This window comes from Acomys minous (genome assembly GCF_964271855.1).
Source record: "Acomys minous genome assembly, chromosome: 13".
Taxonomy (NCBI): domain Eukaryota; kingdom Metazoa; phylum Chordata; class Mammalia; order Rodentia; family Muridae; genus Acomys; species Acomys minous.
In genome coordinates this window covers 53726604-53751617 of record NC_140495.1, presented here as the reverse complement: position 1 = coordinate 53751617, position 25014 = coordinate 53726604, and the positions used below count along the sequence as shown (strand labels likewise).

At 45.8% G+C, this 25014-nt stretch overlaps 2 protein-coding genes across 2 annotated transcripts in view; one reads left to right on the top strand and one right to left on the bottom strand.

Annotated features, from left to right (window-relative positions):
- Positions 1-7434: 7434 nt before the first annotated feature.
- LOC311581426 (uncharacterized protein) lies at positions 7435-8746 on the bottom strand. Its single transcript, XM_084753633.1, has 2 exons — positions 7828-8746; positions 7435-7650 (listed from the first exon to the last, which is right to left on the bottom strand). Exon 1 carries the CDS (start codon positions 8471-8473, stop codon positions 7946-7948), a length of 528 nt encoding a protein of 175 aa, XP_084609759.1. The 5' UTR covers positions 8474-8746; the 3' UTR covers positions 7435-7650; positions 7828-7945.
- The window catches only part of SLC9A2 (solute carrier family 9 member A2), an 84170-nt gene continuing 66978 nt past the window's right edge, over positions 7823-25014 (top strand). Inside the window, exon 1 of the mRNA XM_084753625.1 lies at positions 7823-9035. Coding sequence (XP_084609751.1) covers positions 8744-9035 — 292 coding nt within the window. The 5' untranslated portion in view covers positions 7823-8743. The remainder of the gene's footprint in view (positions 9036-25014) is intronic.

Sequence of the window (25014 nt, the reverse complement as noted above, 5' to 3'; positions counted from 1 at the left end):
TCTTAGCCAGACTCTGGGCAAAGCGCTGTGAGTTGTATGGAAGAGTGTGTGGGGGGGGAATGGAAGGAACCCAAGGGGTCAAGAGCTCCATAGGGAGACCATCAAGCTTGGTAGATCTGGACCCAGGGGGTCCTGCACAAACTAATGCGCCAACCAGAGTCTTTAAACTTTTAAACAGCGCTGAGATGGAAGAACTATGGTGACTTTTGACGTTGGAATGAACGCATTTGCATTATGATATGGCTACAAGATTCTGGGGACCAGGGAGTGGAATGTGCTGGTTCGAATGAGAATGGCCCACATAGAGTCCTTTATTTTCATGCTTAGTACCCAGTTGGTAAACTGTTTAGGAAGGATTAGGGGATGTGGCCATATTGGAGGAGGTGTGACCTTTTTGGAGAAAGTGTGTCACTGTGAGTGGGCTTTAAGGTTTCAAAAGCCCAGCCTCTCCTCTTCTCTCCCTCCCTCCCTCCCTCTCTCTCTCTCTCTCTCTCTCTCTCTCTTTCTCTCTCTCTCTCTCTCTCTCTCTCTCTCTCTCTCTCTCTCTCTTTCTCTCTGCCTGTTGCCTGCAGATCAGGATGTAAAGCTCTTAGTTGTCTGCTTCTTGCTATGATACCCTCTAAAACTATAAGCAAGCTCCTAATTAATTGCTTTTTGTTATGAGAGTTGTGTTGGTCATGGTTCCTTTTCACAGCAATAGAACAGTAACTAAGACAGCCCTGAATTATGATGTAAATCACAACCTGTCTTTACCAGTGTGGATTAGACTTTTAAATGATGAGAAATTCTACTTATTAAAGCCTAACTCCCAGTTGGTCACTTAGAGCTTAGGTTCTTCTGTAATCACAGTGGTATTTCATCTGTAATTAATACAGCAATCCATTGGTTGGTGATGTGGGACCTGGCATGCCCATCCTGAGATTCACACAGACTCCAAAGCTCATTACTTAATTTTCTTTGATACTTCTCCTTAGAGGTAGCAAACATCTAGACTTACATAAAAGACATTATATCTTGTACTTTAACACCTCCAAAATTCCTAGTATCTAAACAAAGTGCAGCCTTCTTTTTTCATCAGATTAAAGGGCAAGTTCACTCTTCAGTGAATGAGAGCAAGATTAACTTACAATCAACATGTAAGATGCATTTCTTGGAGGCTGGAGAGAGGCTCACTGGTTCAATCCATCAACTGCTCATTGAAAGGACCAGAGTTTGGATCCCAGAAACCACATCAGGTGATGCACACTCACCTGTAACTCCAGCTCAGAGATCCAATGCTCTCTCTGGCCTCCACAGCCATGCCCCTACACATATATACATGTGATAAAAATAAATATGTTAAAATTCTTATTAAAAAGATAAGATTCAGGACTGGAGAGATGGCTCAGAGGCTAAGAGCACTGGCTTTTCTTCCAAAGGTCCTGAGTTCAATTCCCAGCAACCACATGGTGGCTCATGACCATCTATGATGAGATCTGGTTCCCTCTTCTGGAGTGCAGGCACACATACAAGCAGAACACTGTATAAACAATACATAAATCAATCTAAATTTTCCACCAGGCATATTGGTACATACCATTAATCCCACCACTCAGGAGGCAGAGGCAGGCTGATCATTGTGAATTTTATGCCAGCCTGGTTTACAAAGTGAGTCTAGGGCAGCCAGGGCTATATAGAGAAACCCTGTCTCAAACTAATAAACAACAAATAAAAAACAACAATAAAAGATAAGATTTTTTTTGTTTTTGCACTCTGCATCTGACCTTTCTAGTCGCAATATGAAACTGTCTTCAAAATACAAGCAGAGTTAAAGTATCTCCCAAATTTAACCACTTCTTTGGTCCTCATTGTTGCCACATTCTGTCACTGATGCCATTTCCTGCCTGCATTGCACAAGTCTATAAGGACATGTCCAGTTAGTTCTTGTTGCTTTAAGCCCCCCCCCCCCGCCCCACTAAGTTCAAGAGTAGGCAAAATGCATTTAGAATAGAAGCCATTCAAGCAAAGGTCTGTTCAACTTTCTGAGTGTTTCCTTTGCTGTCAATGCACAACCCTGCTAGGGCCTCCATGGTCATTTGCGCTGAGGTCTCTGTATCTTCCCCATTTCCCAAGATCTTTGATGCTGTGTGTGTGCGTGTGTGTGTGTGTGTGTGTGTGTGTGTGTGTGTGTGTGTGTTCTATCACTTTCTCATTCTATTTGCTGCCATGGCTTTGTGTGTACAATCTACAAGAGTAGAATGGGACCTGCTTCTTGGCTACCAGATGTTGGGGTTGAGTAACTTAGCTTTTCTGAGTCTCAACTTTCCTATTTCCTAAAGCCCTGGAAATAATGCTTATCACGTGGGACCATTGGTGTCACAGGTAGCTCTTAAGTGTCCTGTCAAAGGTCCATATTCTAAAAGTTGGTCCCCAATCTGGTGCTCTTGGGGGTAATTAAATCTTTCTGATGTGGAGTCTGGTGGGGGGCACATTGCAAGTGTGCCTTTGGTGAGAATACTGGAGCTTTGGCATATTCTTCATTCCTTCTTTGTTTCTCAGCCTCCAGCAGGCAAATTGTTTTTATGTACTCCCACCAAGCTATGCTCCTGTGCTATACCAGTGCTTTCCCCAAAAGAAGTAGACTGAAATCTCTGAAACTATGAGCCCAAACAAATCTTACCTACTTATAAATTAATAACAGGAAGCTCAACATTCATGTCATCTTCATCTCCATCTCCACCCTCATCACCACTACCACCACCACCATCATCATCATCATCATCTTTGGCCTTCAACGGGTAGTCCCCTGTCTCAGCCTCCCATGGCTGCAATTACAGCCTACATCACCAAGTCTGGCTCCAAAGACTGATATGCTTTAAATTTTATAGTCTCTATATTCTTTACTCTGTATCTCTAGGATTGCGTTTGCAAGTGTCTTTTGTTTTTGTTTTTGTTTTTGTTGCTATAGTGCAATGCCTCAGACTTGAATTGTTAAAGAACACGTTATTACTCTTGCTGCTTCTAAATATGGCAGAAAGCAACAGTGTGAGACAGAGCAAGCGTTCCAGGAAGAGCTCCCCTTTCACAGAGCCCACTCCTGAGGTAAGCCGCTGACGTCTTATTCTATGACCTGAACAGCCTCTTAGCAGCAATTCAGCCTTCTTGATCTAATCGCCTGCCCTATGTCCCGCTTCTCAGAACTGCTAATCTGAATACGGAGTCTCCAAGTCATGAACTTCTGAGAGACGTGAAACACAGCAGTAGGTCTGATCATGTTTTTGGATGTGATATCAGTCGATTAAGTTCTAGACCAGCTGGCAAGGTACACATTTGTAAAGATGCGCTTTGTTTTCCACTACTGTCTCAGAAACTTGTTTCTCATGAGCCCTTGAAATTTCCTCGTTGGACCAAAGACAGAGTCTTTTAGTTGCAGGTCTCAGGCAGGCAAGGAGAGACTGGATATTTGGTGAGTTGAGGAGCAATGTGCCTTTGTGTGATCTGATGGCAGGATACAGTCTGAAGATCCCATGGGTTGTCTTTTTGCCCTCTGACTGTCTTACATCTCAGAGTGCATATGGTGCACGGGGAGTTAGGGAACATGAAGCACCCTTCCTCTCACAGGGAACCTCACAGGACGCATGGTGGGCCTGCGTGTCCCTTTCACACAGATGTCTTATATTAGAGTCTGTGGCTTTAAAACCCCTTTATAAAGGAAAACATCTTTCTGCAAGCCACTCATGTTATGTAGGATGAGCAGAGCACAGAACAACATCTCAGAACCTCAATGTCCTCTTGGATTATTTGCACAGAGCTTGAGAATTCAGTCTCGAGAGGATCGTTTTTATTTGTGAATTCAAGTCTGCAGAAGGCAATTCCTCAATAAGAAATCATTTCTCTGTTGAGTGAAAGACAAACCTTTGGTCAAAAAGAAAGGAATGCCCAAGGTGACCACCAGAGGATTTCTGAAGAAGCACCTCACTTTCTTACTGTACTGTGCCTGAGTACCAAATTTCTCCAGATATCACAATTTCTGTTCATTATAGACCTTGCATCTTTGAATATGAAATTAATCATTGATGTGTGTATGCTATTAAAAAGTCTATTCACCTTAAAAAAATAAAATAAAATAAAACTAAAAAGGAGAGAGAGAGAGGAATGCACTTAATTTTATTCACTTCTAATCAGAAGTAGAAAACTGACCTACTGTCAAGACTCACCGTGAAAGCACAAGCATTCTAAACAGCATGTTACATTCATTCAAATATCCCTAAATACGGGGGCTGGGAGGTGGAGGGATCCTAAATCTCAACACTTCTGGTTCTGGGTATTTTGGAATGCAGACCCTGAGCCAACTCTGTCTAATATAGAGACAGTCTGAGGTTCCTGGCCATTCATCTAGCCAGGCTGGTTTACTAGACCTGCAGTAGGCACTAACCTGTGGGGAGAGTGCTGGCGCCCTGCTGTGGCACCAGGGAGCCACTGCCACGCACAGGAAGTTCACTGCCCCTTCACCTGAGAGGCAGTCATAACATACTCAGACTTCTGGAATCCTTGCAAAAAGAGATTTGCATACCTTATAGGTTATGGAACCCTAGGCTGTTTCTTCACATGCAAGATTCTCGCCCCCACCCCCACCCCCCGACTCTTCTCTCCCTTACCACAAGCTCTGAATGGCTGTTAACCTAGCATCCTTCTGAGGATGCTGAAGTGGAGGCTGGAGTCCAAAGCTGAGGTTTTTGTTGTTGTTGTTGGTGGTTTGGTGGCATCATTGTCCAGTGATGGCTCCAATATCAACATTTTTATTTTTTATGGACATGTTCTTTCACAATGATTTAGGATTATTTTCCTATCTATTTTTTCTTGCATTTAGAAAGGGTGCTGAATACTTTGCCATTCTTCGTCTTAAAATAGTCCCGGGACCCTGGCCTGCTTGAAGACTTCAACTCAGGAGCAATTCCTGTCAAAGGCCTCTGCTGACTGCACTGATATTCTAACAGACCAGTATGTGTGAAGAGCAGATGGAGGCAGAGTTCATGGAGAAAATCGTAAGCACTTTGGCGTTACTCGAGGGATCTCAGATCTGTAATTATAATTTCTGCAAAGACGTAGAGTGCAGTTGGATGCCACAGCATCTTAGCCAGGAAGGATGGAGACGTGAAGCCCTGAGTTTGAACCAGAGAACACTAGGTAGAAAGGAGTCCCTTTGAGGCAGACAGACCTTGTGTCTGTCCTGCGCCTGAGGGAGCCACCCCGAGAAAGGACTAAAGCCTGGTGGCTTCTTGTCAGATCATACTTGTATCGATCCAACATGTGCTTGGCATTTCTCATGTTCTTCACACTGTGCTTGGAGCCAAGAGCAAATTGCGTCAAACAGACGAAGCACTCGTCAGCACCTTTACAGAGCTGTGTAGTGTGGGGGAAAGTACAATGCTTACTTGCTGAGAAGGTACACGAGCTATCTAAGGGCATTAGGGCAGGTGTTAGGTGAGACTCCGTGGAGTCTCTCACTTACGTGTGAGCTGAGTCCTCCAAAACGACTCAACAATGTGTAAGGAAAATGATGAGGAAAAGCTCCTTTGTCCCAGAGGAACAGAGTGGGCAAAGGTCCTGCAGTAGCAGTGAGCAGGACCATTCACAGAGCATGGGGGTTGGAGAAGAGCAATGTGGGGTGAAACACTGGTCAACCTGGGTAAATCACTGTGGGATTTGGGTCTTTTAAAATGGTACTAAGAATGGCCTGAACAGGTTTGAATTAGTAAAGATAATATCTGACTGTTTTGTTTGTTTGTTTGTTTATTCCACAACTGTAAGCAGGGGTCTCAGGGGCTGAGCTCCTCCAGAGGACCCTTTGTAGAAATGGCCAAGTCATTGGTAACATAGGTGCCGAGCTAATTTTCCTCACTGTGGCAAACACCATAGCAAGAAGAGGATAAAGGATAAAAGATTTGTTTTAAGTCTCAATGAAGAACACTCAGCCCATGCTTATTTGATGCCATTGCTTTGTGGCCTGTGGCAAAGGAGCAGGGTGCATGACAGAGAAAACTGCATACCTTGTGGTAGCCATTAAGTAGCAGAGAGATGTGCCAGGGTCCCCAAATGCCCTTCAAGGTCTTGCCCTCAATGACCTAACTTCCTACCCTTAGGACCCACCTCTTAAGGGTCCACAGCCTCATAATATCACTCTACTTAGTGACTATGATTTTAGTCTATAGAACCTTGAGATAGATTTAAGATATAAACAGAACAGGGTTCATGTAACTCTTTCTTAGTTGCTTCTGGTAAAAGATGAAAATGTACGTGTGTGTGTGTGTGTGTGTGTGTGTGTGTGTGTGTCTGTGCATCTGTGTGTATATGTGTACCTGCACACACGTGTGCCTGCACATGTGCATGCTTGTGTGTGTGTGTGTGTGTGTAGGCACACATGGTGCATGTTTGAAGTTCATAGGACAATCACTGGTGTATTCGGCAGGATTTCACGCCTGGGAGCACCTGGGAATCCTCCTGTCTCAGCTCCTCTTTCTCCAGAGGAATACCGGCTCACAGGTATACAATACAGTACCCAGCTCCACTGAATGTGTGCTTGCCCCCTGTGACACTACAATGCCTAGGAATAACTGTATGATTGCATACTTTCCCTCCTATGACATCACAATGCCTAGGAATAACTGTGACATTACTACACTGCAGAACTTAGCTGCTTGGCTTACTTTCTGCAGAACTTCATTATATTAAAAGTTATATTTTTAAACAACCTTTAAAATATTCTTTATTGTCCTACTTGATCAATAACCTGGAATTGGTAGGGTGGGGTGGAACCAGCCTTGGCCAGGTCAGGCCTGTGTATGGATTCCTTCTAGATCTTTAATGAAAAGTTGGTTCTAGTATTGATGCGTGTGCAGTTTGTCACCCATTAAATAGATACAATGTCTCCCTTCCGGCTTTGGTATTTGTGATAACCAAAACTTCAAGTGGAAATACTTGCTCAGCGCCTCCTACAGAGATACACAAAATTCAGGAAGGAAGGAAGGTAGGAAGGAAGGAAGGAAGGAAGAAAAGCACACGACTTTGCAAGTCCTTTCTAAGAAAGGTGGGGTGGGGTGGGGAACAGGACATCATGGTCAAACAAATGCCGGGCAGTGAGGGAAAGGAGCTGAGCTCTGGATGTTTCAGTGAATTGTTACAAGGAAACAGAAATATCTTCACAACCAGTTCCACTTCACATCTGAAAAACTGATAGTTGAGAACGCATCAACAGAAGGATTCTGTGTCCATTTTGTGTCAGCCCTGAGAATCATTCCTTTCGGCTTGGACTGGTCCCTGCCTTTCCAAGGTTCAAAGTTCCCTGCTTGCTTCTCCTCAGGTGGCCTCGGCTGACTGACATCTCACAGATTCTGTTAGAACTTTGAAACAAACCGTCTCCTTGTGTTAGAACGAGGGGTGTGCGAGAGCAGGAGCCATATGGAAAACAGGATTTTATTTATACTTTTAGGGGAAATCGCGTGGGTTAACTGAGAGGCAATGGTTTGCCTTCCTTTCAGTTTCTCACCGTAAGGACACCGGTACAGTGGGATAGCAGGCTGGGTACCTGGCAAGGCCCCTGCGGAAGATTGGGCTCAGGAGATGGGCCAGTTGGCGCTAGAAGAATCCTGCTTTTCCAAACCGCAGCCGGTCCTGTAATTAGCCAAACAAGTCCATCTAAGCTAGGCAAATCACTGGTTTTCCACAAAATAGTTATGTTTCTGATGCCCTTGGACAGATTCACCTCGAACCCTAAAAACAGAGTCCCCCGCGCACCACACACCCGACACTCAAAGCTGGGGGGTGGGGGGAGAAAAATTGAGTCCTCACTGTTAAGAATGAGTGGAGAAGTGGAAAGACAAGGGTTCCGGGGGAGCGTGGGAACGCCGAGTTCTCAACTGGGAGTTTCGGTGCGCAGAGAACAGGCTGTGTTCAAAGTGCTTTTCTCCTAAGGGGTGCGAACCGCAGCTCTTCTCCTCTTTCCAAGGACTCGAACGGCTTGCCTCCGTGAGTCAGTCTCTGCAGCACCGGTAAAGGCTCCTAGGTTCCGCCGCGCCCGGCGTCGCCTCCCTGCCTGAGCCCGCGGCGCCTCCTCGCGTGCCAGCGCTCCGGGGTGTCTCCTTGCAGGAGCCTGTGGGGGGAGGGGGCAGGGCGCGACGCGTGGGTCGCGTCGGTCCCAGCCCTGATGGACGGGCCGACGCTGCCTCCGGGGCGGGGACAGCTCAGGCCACCGTGCGCACCGCGCACCTATTGCACCTACAACTCGTGGACTCCCGGGGATAGTGGGTCTTGTATTCCGGTGCCATCTAGAGAGCAGCGCGACCCTCGCCCCCGCGTCGATCGCTGGCTGCGGCAGGTGTGCGTAACACCGGGTCCCTGCGTCCTCCCTTCCTGCCGACTGGGCGCCGCGCCCGCCCCGCCCCCGTCCCCGCCCGCCCTCGGGCCGCCCGGGGCAGGGCCTGCAGCTGCCAGGCATGGGAGGACCGCCGGCAGCGGACGGCGGCTGAACGCGGCGGCCAAGGGACCACGCAGTGGCCTCCTGTCGCTGCGCGCTCCCTTCCCTAGCTCTGCGCGGTTCACAGGCAGGACTGAGCTCGCTGGCTGCAGGACCTGGCCCGGTGGCGGAGGTGGCGTGGTACTCTTGCTGTCCCGTTGAGTTAGTAGCGCTGTCCCTGCGCGATGCGCTGAGGGCACCCAGATCCTTACACTGGCGGCGTCCACGGCTGCGCTCTAAGTCGCCGACCCCATGGGCCCCTCAGGCACCGGCACCGCGGGCAGCATGCGGGCGCCACTGTCTTGTCTGCTGCTGCTGCTTCTGCAGGTGGCAGTGCCGGCGAGCGCGCTGGCTGAGACCCTGCTGGACGCGACCAGGGCTAGGGGTGCCAGCTCGAACCCGCCAAGCCCCGCCAGCGTGGTGGCCCCAGGAACGACGCCGTTCGAGGAAAGTCGGTTGCCTGTGTTCACCCTGGATTACCCCCACGTGCAAATCCCTTTCGAGATCACTTTGTGGATCCTACTGGCCTCGTTGGCCAAGATTGGTAAGCGAACTGCCGCCGTGGGTGGGGGCTGGGTTTCTGGTGGGGGTGACCTGCCAAGTAGGCAAGTAGTTGGTCCCAGATAGTGGCCACCTCCTCCTGTACCAGGGCAGCCTTGGGCAGATAGATTAGTTTCTGTGGGTTGAAAGATCCCCTGTTTTTAATCCTACACTGGCCTTGGAGAGCCTGGGGAAGACTGACCAGTATAGGGACTCACTGCTGATGTCTGCTTTGCAGGTCAAGTTTGACAGCTCTGTGCCAAAGTTGAGGGAGACGGACAGGTTGCGTTGTGGAGAGGAGAAAAGTAGAGAAGAGAGGGGAAGTGGAAACCAGCATTAGGCAGGATGTTGGATGGGGAAAGTGCCTTGGCCTGACACAGACCCTTCCCAGGTCTCTGACTGAGGACGCATAGACTGGGACCATGGACACCTGAGTTCACACAGCTGCGATGTGGAGTGCCCATTCCTTCTCTCTGGGCCTGTCACTTTCTAGAAAGCTTTTTCTTTAGCAGTAACTGAAGCCAGTGAGAACAGGTATTCGCAAGTAACTAACCCACTTGCTCTACCATCCCCAATTCTTAAACTGAAATAAAAAAACTCAGTACCTGTTTTCTCATTTGCTAACCTGCCCACACCGTCGTAGGTCTCGAGACCTCACAGTTTCACTCTGTATTAAGGTATATTAACTATTGCTGTACCGTTAGTGTCCCCTATGCTTTATGCATTCCCCTTTGGGATGCAGGGTTTCACACATCCTTGCCATTCTAGGGAAATTTACTGATGAGGGGTGTGGGGGGTGTGGGGGGCGGGGGGGAGAAGAGGTACCAGTGATCACAACACAGGAAGTGCTCCAAGGCAGAGGCGTCCCGCAGAGGCAGTGTGGATACACGCAGGGGTCACATCCTTGCCAGACCCACACAGACTGTTTTTAAGGATGACAAGTCTGCTCAGTGGGAGCTGCTCACAAGAAACATCATTCTCTAGTGTGACGGAAAAAGGGGTGGTCCAGGTGGCGGAGATGGTTTGTAGGAGTGCAGAACTTCCAAGTTAAACCTGAAGTTGACTCCTGAGGTTAGATTAAATCCATCAGCCTATGATGGTAGCTGGCAAAGGTGTCCTGAACTACATAATGACTTCGCAGTCAAGAATTGCTGGCTCTGGCATGTCTTGCCAGCTGAGTGTTTTAATTCCATCTGAGCAATGGTATAAGGACCACAGACTTCCTTATCAAGCAAAGAGCCACGTAAACTCATGGCCTCTAATAATAGCCTGAGATGCTATCTCTTCACATACTCCTCACAGCATCCCTGTGCTGTGCATGTGTGAATACTCTAAAGCTGGGAAGTTCACACTGTGAAAGACAAAGTTGGACCCACCAACTGCAGACAGGGAGATTGGCTCTGGGCTGCTGCCCTGCCTGAGTCAGGGCCTCTAGAGGGGGTGCCTGTGGGTGCCCTCTTCCATTACTGCTTTTCTCTTCTATAACACCCTCTTCTGGTCTCACTCCTGATTGTTTTAATCAGATTAATTACACTAATAACAGCCGCTAGTGGGCACTTAAATTCATTATCCCTCATTTCCATGGCTTTCTTCCTGGGGAGATATGACGGCCCTGCTCTGGGGAGGAGGAAGCTGAGATGTGAGGAAAACTTTGCGGGTGGGTGAAGAGACAAGACCCAGGCAGGAGGGCTGGAGTGAGGGTTAGATGAGGCTGGATTTGTTCTTTCTTCTTACTGGTGAGGCAGGTGTGCTAGTGGTGGCAGTGGCCACCATGAAGGCCTGGACGAAGCTGCAGTCGCTACACTGTTGCTGGCACATCATTTGCTCTCCCACTGTCTTCACTGCCTCTGCTTCTTGCCTTCTGTCATAACCCCGGAAGCACTTCTTCTCTTGGGTGGCCTTTTGGCTCTCTCTCACCCTAGCTGTGGTATTCCATTCATCTTGATGGACGCACCATCATCTTAATTGTCTGGTATTTGGTTAAGAAGTGTCCATGCTTGTGTGAGTCAAAGTTCGCAGGCACTTTTATGTGTCTGTTAACCATGTCCTTAACCCAGTATACTGAATTGCCCCCGCCCTCTTCTATTTCACAGGCTGCTATTTTGGCCCTCACAGAGCTGGGTTTGACCATGGTCATTCTAGATTGGGCGTGTATTCTCCCAGGCCATCTGCCTTCCCTGGATTCTGTATTTCTCTGGCCACTGAGGCAGGGCAGAGGTGAAGGCACAGTGTTCTTGTCTCCTCTTCAGAGAGAGGTCCCAGAGGCCAGGTGCCAACTCCCTGATGTAAGGGAAGGAAATAGAGCTCAGGGCAGAAAGTGGAGATTTCACTTTAGAAATGCTCTTGGTCCAAGTCTCTTTTCCTCCTGATTTATAACCTGGCCTCTACCACTTGGCTATTTGGCTGCTTCTGGAGGGATGTGCAGATACCCAGATACACCCAAGGCTCTCTCCCAGATACTCTCCAGCCTTTCTCCAGCATCCCCACAGACCCTTCACTTTGAATAAGATTGCCCCGGAACTGCAGAATGCATTCACAGGCCAGGAAAATAAGTTCTGAGAGAGAAACTGTGCAACCTCCTGATACATATGTACATTTTGTGTATTTAATCAAGTTCATGCACTTACCTACCAGCAAAACCAACAGATCGGTGCAGACTCAGACTAGAAAAGCGTTGCCTTTGTGTCTTCCCAGCTTCACAGTTTGTTCCAGTGTCACTTTTAACTGCATTTGCTGTCATTGGGTTACATAGACTTTGAATCTGGTTAACATCAGTGGGTGATGTTTTTTATTTATTTGAAGGGTTGTTTTTTTTTTTTAATAGTAAGTTTGTTAGAAAATTAAAGAGGCTTTTTAAAAAGTTTTTTTTTGTGTGTGTGTGTTTGAAACCTTTTGTTTGGTGTGTGTATTGCAGGGTGGTTAGTGTACATAGACAGCTTAAGTTGTACACACGTTGGGAAGATGGTGAGTTCAACACACGTGGGGAGGATGTGAGCTTCTGAGGTGGCACAAGTGCTAACTCATAGAACCAGGGGTTTCTGTTTGGGGCCATTTTAATGGAAGTACCTGGTGTGCCAGAACCTGCCTGCTGCAGAGAACAGGGAGAAATGCTACCAGAGGTTCATTTAAACAAAGATGGACAGGTTGCACCCAGTATCATTTGCAGGGGGGCGGGGGTTGAACCCTGGTGGTGAACTTAGAACCACTATCTACACTGCACTGCTTTGGGTCGTGGAAGTACTCTTAGAAATCAGAAAGCACATTTGGTTGTTCTGTAAAAAGCATAACTCAACTTATCTTCTCATTCTTTTATCTGGTTATTGGGGGGAAATCAACTCCTAACTGTTTGGCTAGAGATGTCGTTCTGGGATTATAACATTTCCTGAACGTTTGATGTTAGCAGGGATGAGATGGAACTATATGAAACAGTTTATCTGAATGAGGAAAGGAGTGTAGCGACTTTAGCCCGCCTTGCCTTTCCTTAGGTCCCCGTGTATGTACGTTGGAATCTCACTGTGCATGAGTTTCTGGAAATTCACTGAGTTTTATTTGTGTCCCGTAACCCACATACTTAGCCTGCTGCATCTTGTATGCAAGGATAGAGTTCCAAGCTGACAGTAAAGGAAATGTGGAGGAAGAAGCTGCGCAGGTTCTTGGTTGCTTTACAGCTGTCTGCTTTGCTTTCTTTCTGACCTGGACTATTGAGGGTTGGGCTTGCTCTGAGTGAATATGGCTGTGTATTCATTCTGTTTCTTCTCTAGGTTTGGGGACAGAGCACTGGGTCACACTTGTAAACTAACTAAACTCTCTTCTTTGTTCCAGGCTTCCTGTATGCCCCTTCACAGCTTTGGGGCCTTGCAGGGCTTGCCTTGTTTGCTTTTCCTACCTGAGTGTCACTAGTTAGTACACAGCAGTTTTTGCTCCTCTCCATCTTGCTGTCTGGAAAATGAGCTGTTTATTATTATTATTGTTATTACTGTTGTTATGAAGCAGCAAACATTTGGCCCATAAAAGTGTCTGTTCTGGGCTTCGGGGTACCTTAAATTTAAAACATGAGGCTCAAAAGGTGTGTATCTTCTTGAATTACAGATATTTTTATCTCTGAAAAAAAAAAGTCTCCTTGCATTTGCCATATGCTTTGTATAGTTTGTTTGAAGCTGATGTACCATGTGGGTGAGGGGCATGGAATGAAGTTCGTGGTCTTTGCGTCTCATGGTGTGCACACTGTGTACCTGCTGGCATGTGCTCTGACCCAATAAAGCCAACAAACAGTTCATATTCTTTTCTCTTCAAAACACACTCTGTGATCCGGGTTGCCCAGACATCTTTGGCCTGAAAAGGAAAGCAGTAGCTCTCTCATTACTCTCTAAAAACTAACTCAGGCATCATAAAGAATGACGTCAGGACCTTACATCCACAAGGTGTTTGTTTTTAAAATAGCAGAGTTTTGCTGTTTTGTTTTGTTTTCCAATTGAAAATCAACTTTAACAAGGATAATTTCATTTACTATTAGTGAGGTACTTAGTCCTTGTAGATTTTTCATGTGCTTTGAAGGCCCCAAACACGAACACACACACACACACACACACACACACACACATACACACACACACACAAATACACACACATACACACACACACACACACACACACACACACACGTTTTCTTTGTAGGGTTATAAAAATGTACTCTACAGATAAGTAGATAAATTTCGGATGATGATTCAATTATTTTAATATTTGTAGTCATAGTGCTGTTTGGTTTATCTGTCTACTTTTGAGTCAGTGTTGGTCCTTTATGTTTTTATGTCATTTGAACTTTTACATTTGAAAAGAGCATTTTTAAGAGAATGTGAAGGTCTCCTTCTGCGTCCCTGTGGTCCTTTTATCCCTAGTAGTTTTATTTTTGTCTTTCTTCATCTCGATCAAAGTTATTGTTTTCTATTGTATTTTTAAAAATCATTCTTGCTTATTTGTTTCTAGCTTTACATTTTTTGTTCATACTTTTGTTGATTTCTTACTCCTTTTTTTCATCGGCTTACTTATTTAGTCATTGAACTGAAAGCTCAGATCATTGATTGTTGAGTTTGTTTTTCAGTAGTATGCCAGCTTTCGCCTCACAGGGGTGACTAATTCCCCCAAACCACTAATAACGGGAAACACAATTACTGTTGTTTTAAATATGCATCAAATACATACATTTTGCGACCATCTGAGCTCCAAAATTATCATGTAGTTGTGCTAAAATGATCCAATAAAATGGGCAAAATAAGTTCCGTATTTTACTCAGTTATTGGAATTCCTAAACAGCCCATTTTGTTTTTATCATTCTTTCTAAAATATGGGTTTTCTTGTGCTCATTAAATTCAAAGCTGAGACGTGTACTTTTAAGACTTAAGTCACAAGCAGGATCTAGGATACTTCAAGTTTCTTCGGATGGATTAATCTCCATTACAAATAAAAACATAATACAGTGAATAGCAAAGATGGAGGATTCCAGGAAAACGATGCGAATGGAGTAGCCCTCCAGATAAGTCACGTGACATTGTTATTGCCGCTAAGCCGGAAACCACGGGCACTCAAAGAGGAGTTGGTACAGATTGTCAACCCACCTTGATGGACTGTATCACAGCATGCTTAGCCTGCAGCATCAAAGCGATAGCTTACAGCGTAGAAGAGCATGAGTAAATATGCCTCTCCCTGTCAGTTGCCGTCATTCCCTCACATGGTGGCAATGCACACTAAGAGAGCTGCGCCTTTTGGTCCTATTTCCGGTCCGCTGCCTTGTTTGAAATGCTGACTTCCATGGTCATTCATCTTCCCACAGTTAAATTCATAAACACATTGATGCCGTTTCTCCACCAAGATTTCTTTTTATTTTTATTAGATTTATGAATTTTAGTTTCTGCATGAGTGCATTGTCTGCATGTATATGTGTGTACCATGTAAGTGCATGTGCCTTGGAAGTCAGAAGAGGCCGTTGAATCTCCTGAAACAGGGGTTAAAAGTGGTTGCTGGTCCCTGTGTGCGGGCTGGCAATCAAACCCAGGTTGCCCTCAAGAAAAGCAAGCACCGAGGCATCTCTCCAGCCCTGATACTGTGTCTTATTTTGATTTTTAAAATTTATACAACATTGATTGCATTTTGATCAGGAAAGTACGCTGATGATTTTGTGACAATCTCAATTGTTATGTTCTGTGCGGACTAATGTGGGGCGATTTTAACGTCAGCGAAGACTTCAAGACGAGCCTTGGTCTTTAGCCTTGTCCAAACTATTTTTCTTGGTGGGATGGGCTTTATCCAGGGCCTCATACATTCTAGACAAATGCTCTGACACTGGGTTATGTCCCAGCCCTTAAAATGTCACTATTTTGATTATATTCTGCAGTGAAAATTAAACTGGGTTTTGAGTTATTTAGAAGATTTATTTGAGTTATTTTATTTAGGATTATTTTAATTAGAAGATATGATAGCACTGCTTTCTGCCCCCCCCCCCCGTTTTTTTTTCTTTAATGCTCCCTCTCCCTGAGGCCTTTGGAATTAATTTGACTTTTCACACTGTTTGCTTTTCAACCTATTTGTTTGCTTGTTTGTTTGTTTTGGGCTTCAGGTTACGTCTGATATTTGGCTGTTGTCTCAGAGTGTCTAGTAGGATTTATGTGATTTTTCTTCCATAGAACTTATTACATGCCTTTTTCTTAATTGTTTCACTTCTCTTTTCCTTTCCCTGTCACTGATTTTTTAAAAAAATTTTATCCAATCTTTTTGTTTCCAATGTACCCTACTGCCCACAGAATGCTTCTAATTTGCAGTTAGCCAAAGTCTCTACACTTCTAATCTTAATTGCGGTATCATTTCAACATTTTCGTACTTTTCCAGGTCTGGCTGCTCTATGTAGTTGTATTTTTCATATCAGTCACCTACTTTTCTTTACTCCCGTAATTACTTGTTTATATTCATTTTGTAGTCCCCACCAGCGTACATTTCCCCCTAACTTTGGGGTGTAAGTTCTTCCGTTAGCACGTCCCCCAACTTTCCATTTTGGACATTCCGGTCTTATTCTGGCTGTAGATTTTTACCATGAGCCTTGCCTCACTAAGGGATGTTTGCTTGGTTGAGTCTGTTGACCTTATAACTTGTTCCTACAAAACGGTTCTTAGCGTTTTCTTTGAGTGATGGGATTTAGTATTTGTGTCACAACTTGGCTTCCCTGTGTGAATTAAGTGCCCTGTGGTGCAGACCCGGAATTCTCTCTCCTCTCCATCACAGGTGAGTTCCTTCCTGGCCCAGAGCCACAGAAAATTAGCCAGTTTCCTTTTCTTTTTCCCTGGCTGCGGGCATCTATTTTCTTCTGCTGCTATTTATTTATATATAACAAAGTAGTTCTTTGAGAGTCAGGAATTTATGCAAGAGCCCTCCTCTACCAGTCTGAAGTCTTATTACCTATTCTCACGTCGGTGTTAAAATATCAGGTCCCAGCAGAGAGGGCACGCACGCAGCCTGTCTGAGAAAGTCCGCTGGCTCACCATGGCCTAAACGCCCACTGACATTTCTTGCTTTGATATCTTTCCTTGTTTCTGATCTCCTAGACACTATGTTCTGTGTTGTCCCAGGTCACTAGGCATCGATGTTATAATTTGTACTGAGAGGAGGATTTATCTACATCGATAATGTTTAATACTATGCTGATAGTTTGCACGAGGCTTTAAAAAGAGATACTTTTAAAAAATGTAACTAGCTGATTCACGTGTGTGTGTGTGTGTGTGTGTGTGTGTGTGTGTGTGTGTGTGTGATGACAAGGCACTTAATGTGAAGCTCAGAGGATGGCTATGTGAACGCTCTTCTTTCCATCCACCTTTACCAGGGTGCCAAACAGACTATTGGATTTGCATCCTCAGCTGCAAGTGCCTTCACAGAAAGATTTTCACACATGCTGCTTAAAGTTTACGGCTAGTGTATGATGGCTTCTCACTTGTAAGAAGGAACAATTATACCTCCCTCGTTTTAAAAAAAAATGGGCCATAAAGTGTGACTATATTGATTTTGTTTTATTATCTATATTTTCTTGCTTGTTCTCAGGTGTGGAGGAGGTACTGGAGGAAAATATACCCCGAAGCACCTTAGAATTAGCGCGACCCAGTTCTGTGTTCCAACCTGGGTCTTAGATCTCTGTTGAGTCTTCACTTGCTCCGGTTCTCCGTTTGATTCATCTGTGTTGGGCTGCATCTCTGTCCCATTGACTTTACTATGCCTGTATGACGATGGGGAGGAGATTGTGGACGACAAAGCTTTCGCCTTCAGCAGAGCAGAAGAAGCTGAAGCCGAGAGTACTGTGTGTTTATTATCTGAAAGTGATGTGTGGACATGGGAGGGTTGTCATTGTGAGTGATGCCGGCTCAATTGCAGGTTACTCAGTTGTAATTAAGCCTTTTTAAAGTAATGAATCATAATGGAGGCACTTCCTGCAATCATTCCTGACATTGTCCAGCACCCTTTGTGGGCTTTCTCATCTTGATGTATAAAGTTCATCCCTTGTTTGAAGATGTCTTTATCTTCTTCCACCTCTCTACTCACACCACAGACAGACACAGTAATTCTCTTAAAGCTGTCCACGTGACTGTGACTGACTCACACTTGATATTATTTCTTCATGTGGCCATATAAAAGCTTACATGGAAAAGAGAAAATTAAGGAAACAAAGCAATTGTTTTTAGAAACTTACACTGAACGCCTAGGGGGGTGTGCTTTGTTGGTAGTATGTGTTTGTTGCTGTCTAGCCATTAATAAGGACCTACCTGGCTTTGATCTCTGGAGAAAAGCATTTTAGAGATGCACAATGGTTTTCTTTAGCTGTTGTTGCTTTTGTTTTTGTTTTTGTTTTGAGTCAGGCCATTCTTGACTTCTATAAAACAAAGAGCTCTCAATTCTCCTGCCTCTGCCTCCAGAGTGCTGGGATGACAGTCATGTGCTACCACACCCTGACAAGATTGACTTACGCATGCAAGTTCCCCAGGCAACCACAGGACAGTGAAACAGCTCTGCTTCCATATTTCTGGGTCTCAGTCACTGATAATTCTGCTCTTTGCAATCCCTGAACTTGTTTCCCAGGATCCTCAGGCTGGAAAGCTGAATGCTGTAATGAGACCCGCCTTGTTTTCTCTTGCCCCATCGCAGAGAAGAAATGGGTGAGGCTCTCATAGTTCCCTCAGAAGACAGCACTAGCTGAGAAGGACACAGCATTAGTCCTGCCAGCCATCTGCCCACATGTTGACTTAATTCTCATAGCAATGCAAAAATGTCACCCCAAGTCTCAAAACACAGACAAAACCGTGAGGTTCAGGGAGCTTAACTACACTGTCCCTGACAACCCAGCTGGCAAGTGCTTGACTCAGGACCATAGCGAGCTCTCCATCCTTCATCTCTGGGTGGGGTTACCTCACCACTTCCTGTAATAAAAAGCATATTGAATTACAGGTAGGCCTCTGTGTCTGTGGGGCCTGCTTCTGTGCGTTCGAGCAGTAAATGATCAGAAATGTTAGAGAAATGCTGGCTCTATACCAAAGCCTTGAATGTGGATGCCTTTCTCTTGTTATTATCACACTATAGTATAGCTGTTTAAGCTGCTTTCACATTGTGCTTGCGTTATGAGTCACCTAGGGATATGTCTTAAAGTGTACAGGAGGATGTGCCTAGTGCTATGCAAATACTGTATCAATGAGTATAAGAAACTTGAGCACTTCTAGCCTTTGCTGCTGGAGAGGGATTCTAGAACCAATGTCCTGGAACTGCAAGGGCCAGCTGTGTCATATGTTCACCTGGGGTCTTCAGAGTGCCTGGGTAGACCTGCCCTGCCCATCATTTCCTTGGAGACAAGAGCTGTCCTTGAATCTCATCTTGACCCTTGTTATCTCTTTGACTAGGTTAGACTGCCATTGTACAATCAGACTGCAGTGGTAATTCCACCTGCATCCTTCACGGGGTGATTGTGAGGACCGACAGAAATGATACACAGAAGCAGTGTGGGGACCAGAGTCTCTAGTAATACAGTTCCCTAGCAACCCTCTAAGTTGGGTGGGAGATAGAAAGAGCAAGGAGGCAGAACTCATTAGCAACACCAAAGATGGACCGAGAGTCTAGACTTTCAGAATCATGTGTGTGTGTGTGTGTGTGTGTGTGTATGAGAGTGAGTGTGAGTGTATGTGTGTGGCATGTGCCTTTATGTGGTATGTGTGTGTGTGTGTGTGTGTATGAGAGTGCATGTGAGTGTATGTGTGTGGCGTATGCCTGTATGTGTGTTGTGTGTGTTGTGTGTGTGTGTGTGACTGACGTGGCGAATGCAGAATGTTTGTGCTTTGAGATACAGTAATCCTCCCCACCTGTGGTCTCTTTCCTATAGCTCCATTCACCTGTGGTCATGCATGGCCAGGGATGAATAATTTCATTACTTTCAATGCTCTTACTCCTTTCAAGAGATAATAATCAGGGTTGGAGAGATGGTTCCACAGTCCAGAGTACTTCCTGCTCTTACAGAGGACCAGAGTCTTGTCCGAAACATCCATGCCAGGGGGCCTCACAAGCACCTGTAAGTACGTCCCCTCAGGTGCCAACACTCACATGCACATCCCCAGGCCCACACACATAATTAATAATAAAATCTTAAGAATGTTCAGGAGAGAATAACTGCGCCAGCCTAATTATTACAGTAAATTACTGTAGCTATTATATTTTTGGTAGCATTTGTTATTAAACTTGTGTCTAACTTATGCACTCAAGTTTGTCATCAGTGTGAATGTGCATGCAAAACATAATTCTTGTATAGTGTTTCATATTATGTCTGATTTCAGATATTTACTGAGGGTGTTGGAATATTTCCCCATGGTTAAGGGGGGTGATGATGACTCGATTTAATGTGTTAAGGAGTCATAGGTCACAAAAATGTGAACTATTATAATAGACATTCATATGTGAAAAATTCTGAATATACTTTTTTTGTTGCATGCATGCAGCCTGAATGGCAGATGGCCACATACCTAACCACATACAAGTGGCAAGCATTAAAAGACATGGTGTTTCTGAAGAAAAAGACTGTGTCTCTTTGCCTTACTGTCTGGAACTGTATCTGATAGACATTAACAGTTCAATAAATAATTATTACGCACCGGAATAATAATTAGAAAACCTTTTTGTTTCTCCACACTCACTAACATTACACAGTAATTAGGGTAACAAAATACCCTGTATGACACCTGTGGTTTAAATTTATTGTCCTGGCACATGTATTATTTATTTGCCCTTTCACTCTCAAATGTCTTGGCCTTTCCATTGTTTATTGTGTGTGTGTGGCCTGTGCATGCATGCATGTATGTGTGTATGTGTGTGTGTGTGCCTGTGTGTGTGTGTCGTATGTGCGTGTGGTGTGTGCGTGTGGTGTGTACATGTGGCATGTGTGTGTGTGCGTGTGCGTGCTTATTATTCCTGAACATGCTTGAGTGGTCATTTACTCTGCTGCCCAGAATCCCAGCTGTGCCACGCACTAGCTGTGAGCCTGAGGTCACAGGGTTACTTCTTCACCTTCCAAGTGGGATGCTCATAATGATAGCTTCTTCAGTCAGCTGCCATTACAATAGAGTCACCGTGCTTCGAGCTTGCTTACTTAAAGCCCTCAGACACGTGGCTGGCCCCAGGAGAACAGAGAATCTTGTCGTTTGTTCCTCCTCAAATTGTCTGCTTATTTAGATGTGCCGGCCGCCTGCTGCTGGTGTTATGGGTAGGCGTCTATCCAAATCATACACAGTTCAGTTTCCAACGTTACATAAGAGAGAGTAAAGTAAAGCCTCTGTCTGCTTCTGCTTAGTTTGCCATGGAGAAGAAAGGCAGCGCACACCCGTTGTCCTCACTCGTTCCTCCCTGGAAACTGAAGTCCTAGCAGCCAGGCATAACAGGTGGAGGCCGAGCCAGGCTCTGCATGTGGGGGCTCTCACAGGCAAGGTGTGCCCCTCCTTGTGCGAGAAGCTATCACTATGACGCTGCTCTGGCACTTCCCTGGCATCCCAGGGCTGTCAGGAGTATCCATACTAAGGCACTTAAGCACAGGCACTGGAAATATACCATATGTGTGTTCTATATGTGTAATTATTTAAGAATTTAAAATATTTCATGTGTGTGTGTGTGTTTGTGTGTGTGTGTGTGTGTGTGTGTGTGTACTTTGACCATTCCATCTCCCACTGTTCTCTCTCATCCTTTCCACACTCCTGCAGAACTCTGTTTTGCCTCCTAGGGTGTGTGCTGCACTGCAAACAATTAGGGACGCACAGATGTGCGTGCATGGAGGACCGTTTCCTTAGGGAGAACAACTTATCAGTACCACGAATAATGTGACTTGCCCCCTTGCACTTGCACCATTAGCTGCCTTTAGGGCCTCAGGGAGGGGTGGGGCCTCGTGCGCCTCTTCCTAGGCACGGTAGAACATTAATGATCCCATAGATGCTGGGAATATTGGAGGTGGAAAGGTTTAGTTTTAGACTTTTGATACAGGGTCTTGCATCCTAGGATGGCACAGAACTCATGGTGTTTCTTCTGCCTCTGCCTTCCAATAGATAGGGTAGCTGATGTACACTAATGAGTTCAACTATCTTCTTTTCCATCTGATTTTCCCTCCTGGCTTCATGGTTGGCAAGAGTGCATCCTCAATGTCAACCCTGGGGCTGCGTCCTCAGTAGGCTGGGACCCAGCTTTCAGAGCTCCGTTTCACACAGCCTGGAAGATGATGCTCACAGCCGCTCAAGGGACTCACGGTTTTGCAAGACATCAGAAAACATCCTGTCTGTGTGAAAGAGCTCTGGCCCCAGGGGTCTGCACTCTTCTGTTCAGGCCTAACATCTGGTCAGCCTTTGGCACCCTTTAATTGCCCATATCTGTGAGAGTGAGCTACAGCAAGCTGCCTCCACAGAGGCTCCGCACACAGGCCTGTTGTTTCGGTCTGGTTACAATGTGTACACTAAAAGCCAGACTTCCTTTCTTGTTCAGTTATTTCACAACTGCAATCTACTGTGTTCCTCTGCAGTCTCTTATCTTGTCTCCTGTCCCTGCTGATATTAATTCATGTGCAAACGCCCTAAGGCAATGGCTCGAAGCCTCCTAACGCTGTAATCCTTTAAGATAGTTCATTTCTTGGTGACCCCCCCCCCCCCGCCCCAACCATAAAAGTATTTCATTGCTACTTCATAGCTGCAATTTTGCTACTGTTACAGAGCATAATGTCAATATCTGATCTGCTTGGCATCTGCAGAAAGGGTCATGCAACCTCAAAGGGGTCGCGGCCCACAGGTTGTGAACCACGGCCGTAAGGCCATTCATGAGTGTTGATCAGTTTGATAGACATTTGGCTGGTGAAATGGGTCATCCCTGTACTTAATGACATCACTTCCTCTGCAGCGATGACACATGATGCTTCAGGCTTCGGTTTTGAGGCTATCTACCAGACCACAACAGTGCCAAGATCTCAGGGCACACATGCAAAGTTGGCAAAGTTCCAGCTTTCCATTTGCCTATCAAATGAATCAACAGGTTTGGCTATTAATTCAATGAAGAATTATAACTGTGATGGCAGTGGCTCCTCCATGAGGCCTGGCGATGCTTCTGCCCATCCTGGTAATCGTGGGAGCCCCTGTGGCCTGCAGCTGCTGGCAATCGGGAGGCGCTTGGGTGTACAGACCACAACTCAGGTAATCAGAAACAGGGAGGAGAAAAACTCAATGAAAGAGTATGATTGCAGGTAGTTTATAAAACAAAAGAATTTCCTCAATGGAGTACTTTCTTTAAAAAACTTTTTCCTGCATCTTAATTCCTTTTCTGCTACTGTGAAGAGATACCATGAGGAAGGCAAATTATATAGCAATTCATTGGAGGCTTGCTAACAGTTTCAGAGGGTAATTCATGACCATCATGTGGTGGTGGGGTATAGGCTATAGTTGCAAATGGACAGACATGGCTGCAGGTAGACAGACACACATGGCTTCAGGTGGGTAGAAATGTCTGCAGGTGGACAGACATGGCTGCAGGTGGGTAGAAATGTCTGTAGGTGGACAGACATAGCTTCAGGTGGACAGACATGGCTGCAGGTGGACAGACATGGCTGCAGGTGGACAGGCATGGCTGCAGGTGGACAGGCATGGCTGCAGGTGGACAGACATGGCTGCAGGTGGACAGGCATGGCTGCAGGTGGACAGACATGGCTGCAGGTGGACAGGCATGGCTGCAGGTGGACAGGCATGGCTGCAGGTGGACAGGCATGGCTGCAGGTGGATAGTAATGTCAGCAGGTGGACAGACATGGCTGCAGGGGGACAGACATGGCTGCAGGTACACAGCCATGGCTACAGGTTGACAGACAGACACTGACAGACAGATGTGGCTGTGGAGCAGTGCTGAGAGGTTCCATGTTGTGATAACAACCACTGGTCAGAGCTGGAATGACACAGGCATATCAAACTCTAAAGTCCACCACTCAGTTATGTACCTTCTGTAACAAGGCTGCCACACCTCCTAATCCTTCCCGAACAGTTCCACCAACTGAGGTCCAAGCATTCAGACATAGGGTCTCTGGGGCCATTCTTACTGAAGCCACCACCTTCCACTCCCTGGCCCCCACAGACCTGCCAGAGTACAAATATCTCCCCTGCCCTGGAAATAAGTGGTGACTGCTGTGGAGTGCTTGCAACTGCTTAATTGAAAAGCGAAATAAGATGGCAGTTACTAGCCACCGTGGAGTCCTTTCCTATACTTCCGTCTGCTTATTTTAAGCAACCGGTCACTTGGCTTCGCAGCCAGCCTCCTGATGGGATAAAATTCAACCATAAAATCAAGTTCCCACCCAAGGTGGTTGCGAGGGTGGGGTGGCCTCCTTGGAAAAGCTCGTATAACTTGTAAGGACAGCAGGGTACAAATAACGAAACCCAGCTCAGCATCAATCATTTACTAACACATGGGCTGAAGGGAAGGCAAATCCTAGGGTTTAGCCTCTACCCCGGGGCAATAGAGTGAGAATTACTTTGAACCGTTGGCCTGCCTAGAGGGTGTTAAATTCAGCTTAAAGCACACCCAAGTCCGCATCACTATCACTCCAATGCTGAGCTCCTTCTCTTGGCAAAACTGTGCTGACGGCCTATTCAGAAAGAGTAACCGGAACTTAAGGACACCTGGCCTTTACAATTCCACCTCCATGATGCCTCTGCACTGCAAAGTGTCACCTGGCAAGAGTTCCATCAGGTCAAACGGTCTCTATGAAGTTCCTTCGTTAAATGGTATTTTTTAAAGTGTGTGGAGTCTGGGCGGGGAAGCAAAATACACTGTGGGCCGCCTAGAACACCAGGAGAAACTTAGAGACTATGAAAATGTCTCCGCCGTTTTCCCCACAAGTTGAGTGACCTCTCCTCAGACTTCTCCCATGAAACACGAGACCAGTACTTTCTGAGTAAGAACACTTATCTGGCGTGTCCAAGGGCAGCATCTGTGTTAACAGCAGCGGTCTCATTTCCCACCTGGCTATATTAGGAATTCCCCTGGCACCTGGATTGCTTTTCTCCTCTTGAAGAGATGCACATTTCACACCCAGATAGGACTTGTACAGAAAATCTTGCAAACTGTCCAGGGTCATTGCTGCTGTTTCCTTATTTCCTGGAGCAGACTTAGAGCGTGACACCACTCAGGTGGTTTTAATTATTAGGCTTTCTTAGTGGTGGTGTCTCTCTTGTATTTTTCCCCCTGAACTGTGCTCCTAGAGAATTGTGCCTAGCTATTGGTATGCTAGCCGAAGCAGTGCTCTTCTCATGAATGCTGAGGTGGAAAATACTCACCATCTTCTAAAGCAGAGAGTGACCCTAACCTCTTTCCTCACCCTGGCTTAGTATTTTAATTTGAGATGATGCCCATCAGCAGGAAGTGGCCACTCTGTGCGGGAGCATCATTGGTTGGCATTTATATGAA